General features: G+C 39.3%; 1 protein-coding gene across 1 annotated transcript in view; it reads right to left on the bottom strand.

The window, feature by feature from the left end:
* Positions 1-1,467: 1,467 nt before the first annotated feature.
* The window catches only part of LOC107560499 (phosphorylated CTD-interacting factor 1-like), a 23,096-nt gene continuing 8,801 nt past the window's right edge, over positions 1,468-15,762 (bottom strand). Inside the window, exons 5-22 of the mRNA XM_016244698.1 lie at positions 13,960-14,099; positions 12,371-12,525; positions 9,187-9,334; positions 9,011-9,094; positions 8,831-8,930; positions 8,579-8,741; positions 8,239-8,414; positions 7,623-7,662; positions 7,406-7,553; positions 7,230-7,313; positions 7,050-7,149; positions 6,798-6,960; positions 6,459-6,634; positions 5,796-5,882; positions 5,525-5,709; positions 4,963-5,056; positions 4,029-4,204; positions 1,468-2,134 (exon numbers count right to left, since the gene is read on the bottom strand). Coding sequence (XP_016100184.1) covers positions 1,867-2,134; positions 4,029-4,204; positions 4,963-5,056; positions 5,525-5,709; positions 5,796-5,882; positions 6,459-6,634; positions 6,798-6,960; positions 7,050-7,149; positions 7,230-7,313; positions 7,406-7,553; positions 7,623-7,662; positions 8,239-8,414; positions 8,579-8,741; positions 8,831-8,930; positions 9,011-9,094; positions 9,187-9,334; positions 12,371-12,525; positions 13,960-14,099 — 2,487 coding nt within the window. The 3' untranslated portion in view covers positions 1,468-1,866. The remainder of the gene's footprint in view (positions 2,135-4,028; positions 4,205-4,962; positions 5,057-5,524; positions 5,710-5,795; positions 5,883-6,458; positions 6,635-6,797; positions 6,961-7,049; positions 7,150-7,229; positions 7,314-7,405; positions 7,554-7,622; positions 7,663-8,238; positions 8,415-8,578; positions 8,742-8,830; positions 8,931-9,010; positions 9,095-9,186; positions 9,335-12,370; positions 12,526-13,959; positions 14,100-15,762) is intronic.

Below are 15,762 nucleotides of genomic sequence, written 5' to 3' on the forward strand. Positions count from 1 at the left end.
AACAAACAAAAAATAAAGATCCACCATTGTAGTGTTAATAATCGCAACATTTAAAGTCCAATTGTAGCAACAAATCCATCAATAACTTTTCTCTTTTCCTTTTTTAAAATGTACATTCAAAACGCTGCCCAGTGATACAATTTAAACCAATATCATGTAAACACACTTCGGATTAGAATAAAAAAACAAAACGAAAAAAAAAAAAAAGAGTCAACTTTTAAAGCACTTTTCAAATACACGAAACGGTGAAATCAAGGCAATAGCAACCAATTCTAATAACTGGACGCCAATGCAGTTATTAAAGAAAGAATGAGCCACTCGTTTACTGCTCCGTTTGAGTTTCCAGATGTCGTTGCTCTCAATTATAAAACACCCCGAAATGAGAGGTAGACTCACTGGAGAAAAAACGAGGGGCGTACGCCATATTAACCAGCTAATCCATTCTCAATAAAACACCACAAAGTTGGAATAATGCTTTCATAACTAATAAGGAATTTGACTTTTCTTTGTCCACTTGCTAGACCCTAAATGCTACAAAACTGACGTGACCCAGAATGCCACATTAGGACAGGCAGGTACTGTACAGAAACCAAGAATGCAATAAAGGTAGAAAATCCTTACAGTTCAACAATTTCAGATTTGCTATTGTGTTCTGTACAATATTTTAGAAACAAAAGAAAACGGACTGGCTTTCACTGCAGATGGATGACTGGGTGGAAACTAGATTATAAATATTTTTCTGCTTCTTTACTGACCTTTTGTTATTACATACAGTATATATTCTGACATGAAGCAACCAAACGTGACCTCGCAACTCCAAAAGGAACGCCTATGAACGGGTTTAACAGGAACTGACGAGAAGCACTAACGTTAATGCATGTCAGGATGAAGGCATTTTTAACATAGCTGCCTGATCGCCGATCGTCTTCTGAATCATCTAAAACAACAATATACAAGCATTGGTGCATCAACTCATTGACAGCTTCGTAATCCTGCCAGTGACAAAAGCACAGAGTTAAAGAGTGAATATCACAAAGCCGGTCTTATTTCAACCCAAAATCAACAAAGAAATATGCTATTTTATTTTACTTATAAGAATATGAAGCCTATTTAAAAACTGTTCCGGTTTTGTAATTTTATATTATTTTTTATGTACACCGTAACGCAAAAAAAATAAAAATAATTTACTACCGTAATGCAAAATATATTTAGGTAGTAAAACCCCAGAGCTAACATGTTGCATTGTGTTTAATTTAATCTAGGCTGACTTTTTTTTAATTTTTTTATATATAATTGTAATAGTAACTTTTTAACTGTAATACAGTAAATAATTACTGTATAACAAATGAAAATAATGTAATGAAAGATTAACCATTTAGAATAATGAAAACTACAAAAACTCAAATGAAAATGAAAAAAACTTGCATGATTGTTGAAGAAGATGCTAATGAAAAACTTCAAAGGCTTTCTGCTTTTTCTTTACGCAAAATAATTTTCTTTCGATCTTGGTGTGAAATATGACATTTCAATGAGATTCACCCTAAAAAGGTCAACAAAAATTAAAAAAAGATAGGCATGACTACATTTATCATCTCTTAAAAAAAAAAAAAAGTGACCAAACTAACATACACTGATATAAAACCCAACAATTATGATAACATAACTCAAAAAACCTAAAACAAATAATATTAAATAATAGAGGTGGAAGAAAGTAAACAAATATGGGTCTTTCTTCTTCTCGCGTGAACATTTACATGCCCAGTGCCCATCTAAACCCAACAGCGCAATATTAAACCTCTCATACAATCATAGACTCTTTCCCATAAACATACATACATACACGTGGCCACACGCCAGCGCCGCGGTCTAAATGTTTGTTGTGTCCGGAGCAGTCTTGTCAACAGGACTGCTGTCGTCTTGAGTCTTAGCCAAGCGCTCCTGGACCGGTTTGGAGTCTTTGTCTCCTGTACTGGTGGAAGGAGGACCAGGTGAGGGCAATGAACGGCCAGAGACATTATACGCCGCCAGGAACTCCTGGATTCTCTCCGTGGTGGGCTCCCATTTGCTAAAGCCAGCGTTGTTTTGGAGGAAAATGACTGCTGTTCCATGGACAGACTTGTAGTACATCTCTTCTCTGAGACACAGAGGAGAAACATGAGTCATGGCAGCTAAACATGAGTTAAAGGGTTAGTTCACCCAAAAATGAAAATTGGCTTGTGTTTTACTCACCCACGAGGCATCCTAGGTGTATATGACTTTCTTCTTTCAGACGAATCCAGTCGGAGTTATATTAAAACTTGTCTTGGCTATTCCAAGCTCTATCACTGCAGTCAGCGGGTGTTGCAGTTGAACAGTCCACAAGTCGTCAAATAAAGCGCGCGCATCCATAATAAAACGTGCCTCACACGGCTCCAGGGGATGAATAAAGGCCTCCTGTAGTGAATCCATGCTTTTTTGTAAGAAAAATATCCATATTTCAAACGTAATAAACACTTTTCTCTCATTTCCGTTATCTGTCATACGAGGAAGGCGTTCCGACGGAAGGCGTATGCGCAGTGCGCGCCCCTCTGAGGTATGCTAGTATCGCGAGTTTGTTTTATAGGAGCAAAGGAAGCAAAGTTTCCTTACTTTAGCAAAGGAAAACCAGTCTCCTCTTGGCTTATATCGAAATATTTTCAATTATATTTCTTTGCAAATCCTCGACAATTTTCTTTGCAAATCCTCGGCTTGTACTTCTAATTCGTGACCGGCGTTTTGTTTTGTTGTCTCTCCGCATTCATCACTAATCACGCAACGCAGACGTCTTACATCATCCTCCGGAACGGCTTCCACATATGACAGATGGCGGAAGTGATAGAAAAGTGTTATTAAGAAAAATATTTTTCTTACAAAAACGCATGGATTCACTACAGAAGGCCTTTATTCACCCCCCGGAGCTGTGTGAGGCACGTTTTGTTATGGATGCGCACGCTTTATTTGACGACTTGTGGACTGTTCAATTACAACACGCTGACTGCAATGATAGAGCTTGGAATTTTTTATATAACTCCGACTGGATTCATCTGAAAGAAGAAAGTCATATACACCTAGGATGCCTCGAGGGTGAGTAAAACACAAGCCAATTTTCATTTTTGGGTGAACTAAACCTTTAAAGGAATAGTTCACCAAAAATGAAACCCTCAGGCCATTCAAAATGTAGATGAGTTTGTCTCTTCATCAGAACAGATTTGGAGAAATGTAGCATTGCATCACTTGCTCACCAATGGATCCTCTGCAGTGAATGGGTGCCGTCAGAATGAGAGTCCAAATAGCGGATAAAAACATCACAATAATCCACAAGTAATTCACACCCCTCCAGTCCATCAGTTAACATCTTGAGAAGCCAAAAGCTGCATATTTTTAACTTCAAACCGTTGTTTCCGGCTAAAATACGAGTCCATAATTAATAACACTTCATCCAATGACAAAATCAATCCCCTGTTGTCCTCCCACATTTTTGTTTAGAACTGTTTTCATATATAAACAGTGCTTGATCTGTGCATATTTCTCAACGGATTCAGACGAGATGACTTTTTCACTGGAGGAAACAATATTATAGATTGAGGACTCATATTTTAGCCGGAAGCAAAGATTTAAAGTTTAAAAACGCCTTGATGTATTTTTTTCTTATAAACAAGACGTTAATAGATAGACTGGAGTGGTGTGGATAATTGTGAAGTTTTTATCAGCCCAGTTTTATCAGTTTGGACTCTCATTCTGACGGTACCCATTCACCGCAGAGGATCCATTGGTGAGAAAGTGATGTAATGCTACATTTCTCCAAATCTAATGAAGAAACAAACTCATCCACATCGTGTATGGCCTAAAGGTGAGCACATTTTCAGCAAATTTTCATTTCGGAATGAACTTCCTTTAAACTTCACAAAACTTGTGGCAATTGCGGTTTAAAAGACCTTTTGGTTAGATTTGTGCAGTGAACAAGATACTAAAACCACAAGAACAAGGAAACAGACCAACAAATGTCTGACCTTTTGCAGATGTGCTGCGAGCCGCTGCGGTACTCGTGCTCGAAAGCAGGCACAATCATCTGGTGCCTGCGGAAGCGACTGGCCTCCATCCGTGTCAGGGCAGGGGTCGGCGGGTCACGCCACTCTGGCACAAAGATGATGAAGGACAGCGGCTCGCTGGAGTGTTCCAGAAGATCCTGAGAAAGACAGAGAGACATTAGTCAGTTTCGCAAAAACGCCCATATATCGCAAAAAAGTTTGTACGCTCGCATGAGGTGGTTTTTCAGGCAATGCGAAAAAGGAATAATTCGCAAAACTGCAATTGAAACGGCTTTTTCACATTTACAGGTCACATGGCATATGTAAAAAGTCATATGATCATTTTTCAATGTACTATAACCTCCAAGAAAGACTTCATACGTGGCCGCGCTCCAGTATAAGGGGATTTCCCTTAAAAAAAGGAAAGGGCTTTCCCTTCCCTTTCCTACTATTAATGCTTAGACAATTTACACTGCACATGTCTGCGGTGCACTGTGGCTCTGATACGGTCACTGAAGCTGATTGCGGCCACTCAATGCTTTTGTTTATGTTTTCATACAGGCTATGGTTTATTTCAGCCGCGCTACACACGTTTCTGAAGCGGCTCTCTTTGCTGCTTCTGTAAAGATACACACATAAGCCTCCTTTGAATAAATATAGCCAAAATCCATCAAAATCCCACCAAAATCCATTGCCATGACTTATCACGAGAGACAAGAGGTTACGTTTAAGTTTAATAACATTGGTTAATGGAAACGCCGTCATTTCGCAATACATTTTTATCGACATTTATAAAATATCGCCAAAGTTTTACGCAAATCTGTAATGGAAACACACCTAATGAGAATCCGAATGGGAATGTTTATGTAATATATTCTGATCTAACGACTGTGGGATGACGTTAAGAGTCACTCACCTCAAAGTGTTTCACCATGGCATCCATGAGTTCCTCACAGAACGGAGGGTTGGCCTCAAATGAGCCGCTGGCTGGAGAGAAGCTGAAAAATGGCCTGTGAAGACAGAGAGGAGTGATACAATATAGCAAATTAACCTCTCTGAAAGAAGCCATGCTTGCTTTTATAAAACAACTGAAAAACTGAAACTGAAAAATTACAAAAGTCAGAAATGTTAGGATGGTGTTTTACAAAAGCGATAATGGTTTTGGTTTTATAATTTTACCAATTACAATTATTTAAAATAAAAAGAACATGATACTAAATTAAAAATAGATTAAAAAAAACAAATAAACCCCAAAAATATAGCAATAATTGCAATGTCCAAAACATTACGGTACATTACTGTGGCTCATTCAGTAACATTTAGCAACTCATTTGCAAGACATTTTATAATACACAATTGTTCAATAAAAAAGCATCATTCTGAAATAAGTTTATCCTCAAAAGCTGTTGGAACATCACTTTTCATTGCCTTTTCAAACCACAAAAATAATACTAATGAACAAGAACACATTTACATACCCTCGAGATCCAAAGAAGCCATCAATGTCTGGAAACGCAGAGCAGAACTGCTTGAAATAGCAGTTAAGAGGAGAAGCGAAGCACTCGAATGTCACTCCAAACTGTTTGTTGAGAGCCTCAAAGACGGGAACAGGCAGCGCCCCCTGCAGACCAGACCCCTCGTTCACTCCGGACCCAAACATCACCTGTGATTCACAAGAGGGCAGAAACACACGTTGATGCTGCATTTGGCTTCCTGATTGGCTACCAATGTCCGTAATATGAGTATTACCTGGTATCTTTTGTTAAGGCACCACACACGACATAGGAACTTTTCAAACCTCGGGTCATCAATACAGCTGTACCGATATAAGAGTTCCTGTTTGTACAAGAGCAATAAAGGTAACAAAATAAGAATCCAAAGTATCCAACCTTAATCGGTTGTGAGCTAGGGCTGGGAAAATAAATCGATGCATCGCGAATCGAGAAATGATTCAGCATCGATTCTGAGATTTTCCGAATGCATCGCGATTCTTTCTCAAGTTGATTCTGAGCTTAGTTTTGAACAGCAGATGGCACTGCATGCTTTAGAAACAGCCGTACTCTGCTTGTTTCCAAATGCTTACACACACTTGAACCTAAAATAATCATACATAAAATTCGAAAAGGTTGAAGCGAATTACAAGGGTGTTCACAGTGGGCTGTTTACATTAATCTCGCATCATAAAAGCATTCTGAGCCGATGTGAAATTACATGACTTTTCAGCACTCTTCTTCATGAGCATTTGAGTGTGCGGATAAAAAGTAGATTAGCGCGCCATCTGCTGTTAAGCTCAGAATCGACTCCAGAGAGAATCGCAATGCATTCGGAAGATCTCAGAATCGATCCACGAATTGATTCTGCATCGATTTATCGCCGCAGTCCTATTTTGAGCTAGTCTTAGCATATACACACCAGTTTGCTGAAATGACCGCGGTTGACCTTCACCATTTCCCCTTTATACCGCAGACAAGCAACGTCATTCTCGAAGTGCAGCTCAACACGCGGCTGAGGAGGAGACGGGATGGACAGTCTGACTGGATAACAATACACCAACCGGTCCTGGACCTCTGTCGGCTCTGTGCCATCCACTTTAAAGCAAGAAGAATAAATCACTCACAAAGGCTCTCAAGTCAAACCTACAGTGAAGGGCCAAAAAAAATCATCCATTTTTTGTTGGAGCTGGTCGATTTTTGTCCACAATAAAACCCTCATTGGCCGTTGTCCAGATTCACAGACATCTCCAGCTCCTACCTGAGATGTTGCACTCTTTAAGCAGAGTGAGGTGAGCCTGCCGGATCCTGCGCACATATTCTGCAGAAATATGGTAGATCTTTGAACAGATGCCCTCGACGGAGTCCTTCGCCACGGACGCCACGTGAGGCCCGCACTGCTTCCGCAAGTGCTCGAGTCGATCCTGAGGAAAGATCGCGTTATGGTCATGCATATGATGCCTTGAAAGGCTGTCTAGGTAGGCAGCTCAGAGCAACACGACTGAGAATGTACCATGTAGTCCTCCTTGCTGGCAGAATGGTCTCGTCTCAGCCAGTTCATCGTGTCCTCGACGTTCCACTTCACCACCTTCCGACTGTCAGGAGTTGCATTTCTGTGCAACCGGGAAATATTACTTTAATACAGCATTCCTGTTCATCTCAAAGAGTTTAAGTAACCGACATGAATAATTACCTGGAGTCAATCATTTTCTTGGCCGCCTCTGCATATTTAAACAGGAGTTTCCTGGCCTCTTCCTTGTATTTGATACGAGAGAGCCTGAAATGTGTTGGAAAATGATTAAAGCATTGCCATATTGAAACATACAACACAAAAACAATGAGAAACGTTGAATACGGATGTTCTAGTACCTGATGGGGATGTCGTTCATGATTTCTCTGAACATGGATGGAGAAATGACCGGGTCGCATTCGCTGGGTAAAAACAGATCCAGACCTTTATCCACCACCTTTCTCTCCAAAAGCCAGCGGTTGAAGGATTCCCGCGGGGGCTCTATGCCTGAAAACAGCCAATCAATTGTTTCCATCAATTATTTCTAAACAATATTCTATTAATTATATTTATAGCATTTAAAGTCATCAATACAGCTGTACCGATATAAGAGTTCCTGTTTGTACAAGAGCAATAAAGGTAACAAAATAAGAATCCAAAGTATCCAACCTTAATCGGTTGTGAGCTAGGGCTGGGAAAATAAATCGATGCATCGCGAATCGAGAAATGATTCAGCATCGATTCTGAGATTTTCCGAATGCATCGCGATTCTTTCTCAAGTTGATTCTGAGCTTAGTTTTGAACAGCAGATGGCACTGCATGCTTTAGAAACAGCCGTACTCTGCTTGTTTCCAAATGCTTACACACACTTGAACCTAAAATAATCATACATAAAATTCGAAAAGGTTGAAGCGAATTACAAGGGTGTTCACAGTGGGCTGTTTACATTAATCTCGCATCATAAAAGCATTCTGAGCCGATGTGAAATTACATGACTTTTCAGCACTCTTCTTCATGAGCATTTGAGTGTGCGGATAAAAAGTAGATTAGCGCGCCATCTGCTGTTAAGCTCAGAATCGACTCCAGAGAGAATCGCAATGCATTCGGAAGATCTCAGAATCGATCCACGAATTGATTCTGCATCGATTTATCGCCGCAGTCCTATTTTGAGCTAGTCTTAGCATATACACACCAGTTTGCTGAAATGACCGCGGTTGACCTTCACCATTTCCCCTTTATACCGCAGACAAGCAACGTCATTCTCGAAGTGCAGCTCAACACGCGGCTGAGGAGGAGACGGGATGGACAGTCTGACTGGATAACAATACACCAACCGGTCCTGGACCTCTGTCGGCTCTGTGCCATCCACTTTAAAGCAAGAAGAATAAATCACTCACAAAGGCTCTCAAGTCAAACCTACAGTGAAGGGCCAAAAAAAAATCATCCATTTTTTGTTGGAGCTGGTCGATTTTTGTCCACAATAAAACCCTCATTGGCCGTTGTCCAGATTCACAGACATCTCCAGCTCCTACCTGAGATGTTGCACTCTTTAAGCAGAGTGAGGTGAGCCTGCCGGATCCTGCGCACATATTCTGCAGAAATATGGTAGATCTTTGAACAGATGCCCTCGACGGAGTCCTTCGCCACGGACGCCACGTGAGGCCCGCACTGCTTCCGCAAGTGCTCGAGTCGATCCTGAGGAAAGATCGCGTTATGGTCATGCATATGATGCCTTGAAAGGCTGTCTAGGTAGGCAGCTCAGAGCAACACGACTGAGAATGTACCATGTAGTCCTCCTTGCTGGCAGAATGGTCTCGTCTCAGCCAGTTCATCGTGTCCTCGACGTTCCACTTCACCACCTTCCGACTGTCAGGAGTTGCATTTCTGTGCAACCGGGAAATATTACTTTAATACAGCATTCCTGTTCATCTCAAAGAGTTTAAGTAACCGACATGAATAATTACCTGGAGTCAATCATTTTCTTGGCCGCCTCTGCATATTTAAACAGGAGTTTCCTGGCCTCTTCCTTGTATTTGATACGAGAGAGCCTGAAATGTGTTGGAAAATGATTAAAGCATTGCCATATTGAAACATACAACACAAAAACAATGAGAAACGTTGAATACGGATGTTCTAGTACCTGATGGGGATGTCGTTCATGATTTCTCTGAACATGGATGGGGAAATCACCGGGTCGCATTCGCTGGGCAAGAGCGGATCCAGACCTTTATCCACCACCTTTCTCTCCAAAAGCCAGCGGTTGAAGGATTCCCGCGGGGGCTCTATGCCTGAAAACAGCCAATCAATTGTTTCCATCAATTATTTCTAAACAATATTCTATTAATTATATTTATAGCATTTAAAAGTTTGAAGTCAGTAAGAGCTTTTTTAATGTTGAAAGAAGAATCTTCTGCTCACCAAGGATGCATTTATTTTAGGGATGCACCGAAATGAAAATTCTTGGCCGAAGCCGAAACCAAACAAAATTAAATACTGGGCCGAAGGCCGAATACCGAACAAGGTTTTGAGGGTTTTTTTTACATTTTAGCAGACATTATAGTTATACCAACAAAGCACAATTTCACTTAAAATTAATACGTTAGTAAAATAATATTTTTTTGGCCATCAGACCCCCTTCTTGAATCAGGCATGTATTTTTAACTGTACAATTAAAAGCAGCCTTGCTGTGCAGAAGAACCTTCTTCTAAAATATTACAGATCCCAATTTGAACACTATGTGTGAATGTTATAAGAAATGTATTAACAGAGCTGTTGAAATTATCATCATTATTGTCGTCTTACTTTTTATTTTATTTTACAGAACAACAGTAAAATTACAATACTAACATTTATGATTGTTTATGGAGTTATTGCTTTTTCTCAACTTTTATTTTGGGGGAAACGAGCAGGAAGACAACAGCAGATTTATAAATGAGTCTCATTACGAATAAGTTGCACATATCGCAATGTCACGTGCCTTGTAAAAAAAATAAAAATGTGACTGAGCAACTGAGTACACTGTTACAGCACAGATTTCCCTCGCGGTTTGGACTTTGAAACTTGGCTAACGAGCAGATAGCACCGCGAGTTCATGCAGCGCTGTCAGAATGCAATGCGCGCGTGTATTAGAAAACATGACGTTCTGCAGTTTATTTACTAATTGTTTAAGGCCATTTCCCGATTTCAATTGTCATACAGTAACCAGCAACAATCACCTCTTCCTCTTCTCATCGAAGACATGCGATGCAGTACTAAACAGTATCTCGCTGTCGGTGCTTGTAATGATTTTTGCGTCTTTCTCTGACAGTTTTAAATGCTTCCACACTGCTGACATGTTTGTTGCATTGCGCCTCTCACTCTACGCTGGTTGCTATTTGATCGCGTCACGTCATTGTTCGGTACAGTTCATTCGGTCTTTTTCACTTATTCGAACACCAAAAGAGCTTTTTTTGCTATTTTCGGCCAAATAATTTTGGTTACCGAACATTCGGTGCATCCCTAATTTATTTAAAGGGGTCATATGATGTGACTTCAATTTTTCCTTTCTCTTTGGAGTGTTACAAGCTCTTGGTGCATAAAGAAGATCTGTAAAGCTGCAAAGACTAAAGTCTCAAATCCAAAGAGATATTCTTTATAAAAGTTAAGAGTTAACCACGCCTACCTAAAACGGCTCGTTCTAACACGCCCCCACATACCTACATCACTATGTGGGAAGATTTGCATAACGCCGCCCAAATGTTCACGCAAAGAAAGGCGGCGTAACTTTTATTCTCGCTGTAGTCTTTTCCGCTGCAATGTCGTAAAGACGCTGTGTGCTTCTTTGTTGTAAAAGCAAAACTACTTTGTTTGGTCTTCCAAAAGAGGACGATATCTGCTTCGTCATGCCTAGAGCTGATCCGTGCTGGTCGCTGAGGAAATACATCAACTTCACGCTGTGGATCGCCGGATCGGCTTTCACCGTGGACGAAGCGGAGTCCAGCCCGGAGTAGTCACATGTCCTTCCGGACGCTCCTTCGTCGAAATCGCCGGCCGCGCCGTTCTAAAGCCTGCGCCTCTGCTCACTCTAACCCTCCGGCCGTTCTTCACGCTAGCCCCCGGCCTCTGCTCACTGTAGGCCGCAGTGTGTGACGCTGTTTCGCTGTGAAAGCAAAACTACTTTATTTGGCCTTCCAAAAGAGGACACGACTAGAAATCAGTGGTTAAGTTGTATTTACAACACTGTTCCAGAGCACTTCAAACTTTTTTATATTTTATATATTTAATATTTAATAATTTTTGGGCAGTGTAGAGTAGTGCTTGTTGTTTGTCATTTCTCCGATCACAAATGCAGACATGGTTTTATGTTTACACGGCGTGATGCAACGCAACGCGTAACAGACAGTACAAGTCATTATAATCCATAATTATGTCCCCACTGGATGCAACAAATGCCTCGTTTATAATGGGTTTTCATGTTTATGTCTCGTCGCTCCGGCCGGACAGGGCATCACAGTATGGTGAGGGGCGTAACATTTACGTCGCACGCTTAAGGTATTCGGCCAATCACAACGCACTGGATAGCTGGCCAATCAAAGCACACCTCGCTTTTCAGACCGATGAGCTTTGTAAAAATCAACGCTTTTCAGAAAGGCGGGGCATAGAGGAGAAACAGTAATGTACAGTATGTGGAAAATAAATAAATACACAAAATACTGTTCTTTTTAGCAGCACCATATGACCCCTTTAATTAAAAATACAGTAAAAACAGCAATTTTGTGAAATATTACAATTTAAAATAACTGTCTTTTATTTGAATATACTTAATGTCATTTATTCCTGTGATGCAAATCTGAATTTTCAGCATCATTACTCCAGTCTTCAGTGTCACATGATCCTTCAGAAATCATTCTAATATGCTGTTTTGCTGCTCAAGACACATTTCTGATTATTATCAATGTTGGAAACAGTTGCGCTGCTTCATAATTTTGTGAATACATTTACGGTTACACATTTTCTCAGAATTCTTTGATGAACAGAAAGTTCAAAAGAACAGCATTTATTTGAAACGAATCTTGTCTAGCATTAGAAATGTCACTTTTGGCTTACTGAATAAAAGTATTAACTTCTCCAGTTTCCTTACATTAACTTTGCACTGCACTCATAAACCATTAACGCTAACCCAGACTGGAATTACTGGGATTATAAAACAATAAGTAACAAAGCTAGTAACTTCACTACATTTTCAGCAGCATAAAAGTAGAAAACAGACAAGTTTTCATGTAGAATGTAAAGCTTTTTTATGGGAACATATTCAGTGATATGTGAAAGCAGCGGTGTGCTCATACCTTCACGCTGAGAGCACAGCTCGTGGTAGTGCTGCCGCAGCTTGGTGGTGAGTTGAGCTCTCTGCAACTCGATCTCAGGGTGTGAAGGCAGGTGGTTCGCGGGGGCTCGCTCGCGGATCACAGCGTTGGTCTGAACGTCCAGGTCCCAGTAGACTCTGAAACACAAAGACCAGTTCAGACACGTCATGTCTACAGAGCTGAACCACTGTCAGGATATCGGAAATCACTTTTTACTGATGCTCTTAGCCAATGCTACTGATTAGGGATGTAACGATTCACAACTCACTTTTTTTTTTTTTTTTAAATACAAAATGAGATTTAAGACAAATTATAAACAAAATGTGTCCTTTTATTATTGCTTGAACAAAATGCTGCACGTTTCTTTGTGAAATTGAAATATAACTAGGGATGTAACTATTAACTGCGAGCCGGTTGAAAATCGATTAAAATATGTGACGATTCAAATATGTTGAGATGCTAAACAAATCGCGATTCATTTAGGTGTAGGAGTTTAACATTCAACATGAGCAGTTTTTAATCTAAATAAGATTGTATAATTTCGAAATCTGAAGCAAAACAGAGTGGTCTGACTTCAGTTTTGTGAAACTATACATAATTTATTATTTTTTACATTTATTTATTATTATTTATTAATTTTAAGTAATAATGTTTTTAATAAGTAATTACGAAATATAATAATTCGTTCCACGATTTAGGCCTACTAAAACTAGGGAACGAACAAATTAACGAACAAATGAATTCGTGGCAGCTAAGCCTAAAAAAGAGAACAAATACTTAATTCGTGGCCATAATGTAGTCCTAGCATAAAAGAGAACTAGCCTATTCTAAATTCGTTGGCCGTGATTGTCTGCATGTCATGATAGGGGCTCCGTACAACCGAATATAACCTTAGCCTACCTGTTTATTCATTTATTATGGTATGTAACTAGCTCACCTTTTGCGGCACCATGTTTGCGTACCACATCCTCGTGCTTTCTGGCAATGTGCCGCTTCAGATTCCAATATGAATCTTTACTAACTCTCCCCGCACTCCCTCTCTGTTTCTTCTCCCTGCTCATTCTTAACTTAGATTTTTTACTTTACATTTATGTATAAGGCTTGCAACTTCGTTGAAACAATATCTGAACTCCATAACTGCTCTACTATTCTCGATCTCTACAGATTCTCGATCTGGAACAAGCAAATCACCAAACGGCATTCTGGGTTGAGCGAGCGGCGCTGAGCGTTTTGAGCGAGCGGAGTGGAATCTTCAGAAAGACGCTCTGCGCTCTTAAAGAAATATTACCACTCCGCTCCGCTCACATGCTCTGGTTTGCGCTGTAAACACAGCAGCGCTGCACTTAATATGCATTATACAGAGGCAAGATGAAAAGAAAATATACCATTCAAACTTTTCTTAAGACAGTAAGTTCCCCACATTCATATAAACTCCTGCCCCTATTTGAATCGCGATTTGTTTAGCATCTCAACCGTTTTGAATCGTCACATATTTGATTTTCAACCGGCTTGCGGTTAATCGTTACATCCCTACTACTGATAAATGAGGTATAAACGGAGTCCATACTCACACAGAGGGCCGGTACGGAGCCGGTGCAGGTACGCTGGTCTGGCCTTGTTTATCATCTGTGGTGTTGACCCAGGGTTTGACTCCTGGCGTGCTGGGAGAAATCGGGACAGTGGGAGTGGTTGGAGTGACTGGAATCTCAACCTGAAATCAAACAGAAGCTATTCACTTAAATATGACCAAACGAGTTGCTGATAAATAGACATTGTTTAGGAAGTATCAAATAATATGTTTTAACTGAGATCTTATTCTTTTTCTATGTGCTTTATGTATTGTATGTTTTAGGGCTGCACGATTATGACAAAAATCATAATTGTCGATTATTCCCTTGAAATTGTAATTGCGATAATTAATTAAGATTATCACAACTTACATTGAATGATGTTTATACCATTGTTTGATGCAACTGCATGCCGTATTTTTATATGAAAATAAACAAGCTGAAAACACTAACTGAAAAACCTTTAGTGCTTTTCTATAGAATTAAGCCTCAAATGTCAAATATACATCGGATTGGTTTCTTCTTTAAATTATAAAAAAAATAATGAATGGTATTATAATGTTATACTAAAACAATGGAAAAACCCTTAAGATAACGTGTAGAAAGAAAAAACCATATCTTAAGCGTGCAGAATAACATAAGTGGACTTTGAACGATTAATTGCCGCTTGGAACGATTACGTAATTGTGGCATCCATAATTGTGATCGCGATTAGAAATTCAATTAATTGTGCAGCCCTATGTTTCTCAGGAGATATTCATTCTCCTGTCAGGCTGTTATTGAAAATAAGAACCTGTTCTTAATTGACTTGCCGAGTTAAATAAAGGTTAAATAAATAAAAAAATAAGTTATTAGGAAGAAAACAGACCTTTGGCCTCTTGAAACTGTTAGGGCCTGCTTGAGCGTCCTCCGATGGATGTCTTTTACGCTGACCGTTGCCCAGACCGGTGTCACTCACTGCCTCGCCAGAGGCTGGAGCCGCGTTCAAGCCCAGAGGATCGGACTAAAACAATGGCAAAAACAGGACAGTGTTGTTATTGTTAACAAACTGTAAGTTATCTGTGGAAAACAAAATGTGCTTTTATGCATTTAGCGGATGCTTTTATCCCAAGCGACTTACAAAAGTCGCTGTAATAAGGAAAATATATATATTAGATGAAAATTTTTTACTCAACTTAAGTAAAAAAATTAAATGTTTACGCTGAAGCAGTAAAATTAGAAAAACAAATAAAACAAACATAAAAATATACTATAATTATACAAAAATATTAATTAATACTATAATAACACTGATAAACAAACCAAACAGCACATATGACAATGCGATTACTAAAATTAAAATGAAAAGTATCAATTTGAAAATATTTTAAAAAGCCAATTCGAAATATTAATACTATACATAAAAAAAATACTAAAATAACACAGATAGGCCCGGTTTCACAGACAGGGCTTAGGTTAAGCCAGGATTAGGCCATAGTTAATGTAGTTTACATTTAACATTTAAACTTTTAAACATTTAAAATTTAGTTTACATTTAAGTAGTTTTTAGAAATATGCCTTAGATAAAAAAAAATTACTGGTGTGCATCTTGAGACAAAACAATGAATCTGACATTTTAAGATCAGTCGGTGCAAGTTTCCTTCAGTTAAAACAGCCCAGACATGCATTTTAGTCTGGGACTAGGCTTAAGCCTCGTCTATGAAACCGGAGGATACAGTTTTATGTATATCAAAAAACCTGTATTAACAAAAAAATCCAAAGAACACAATGTAATAATTAAAACTTAAAATTTAAATGGAAAAAAAA

Source organism: Sinocyclocheilus grahami, unplaced genomic scaffold (assembly GCF_001515645.1).
Source record: "Sinocyclocheilus grahami isolate Dianchi unplaced genomic scaffold, SAMN03320097.WGS_v1.1 scaffold731.1, whole genome shotgun sequence".
Taxonomy (NCBI): Eukaryota; Metazoa; Chordata; class Actinopteri; order Cypriniformes; family Cyprinidae; genus Sinocyclocheilus; species Sinocyclocheilus grahami.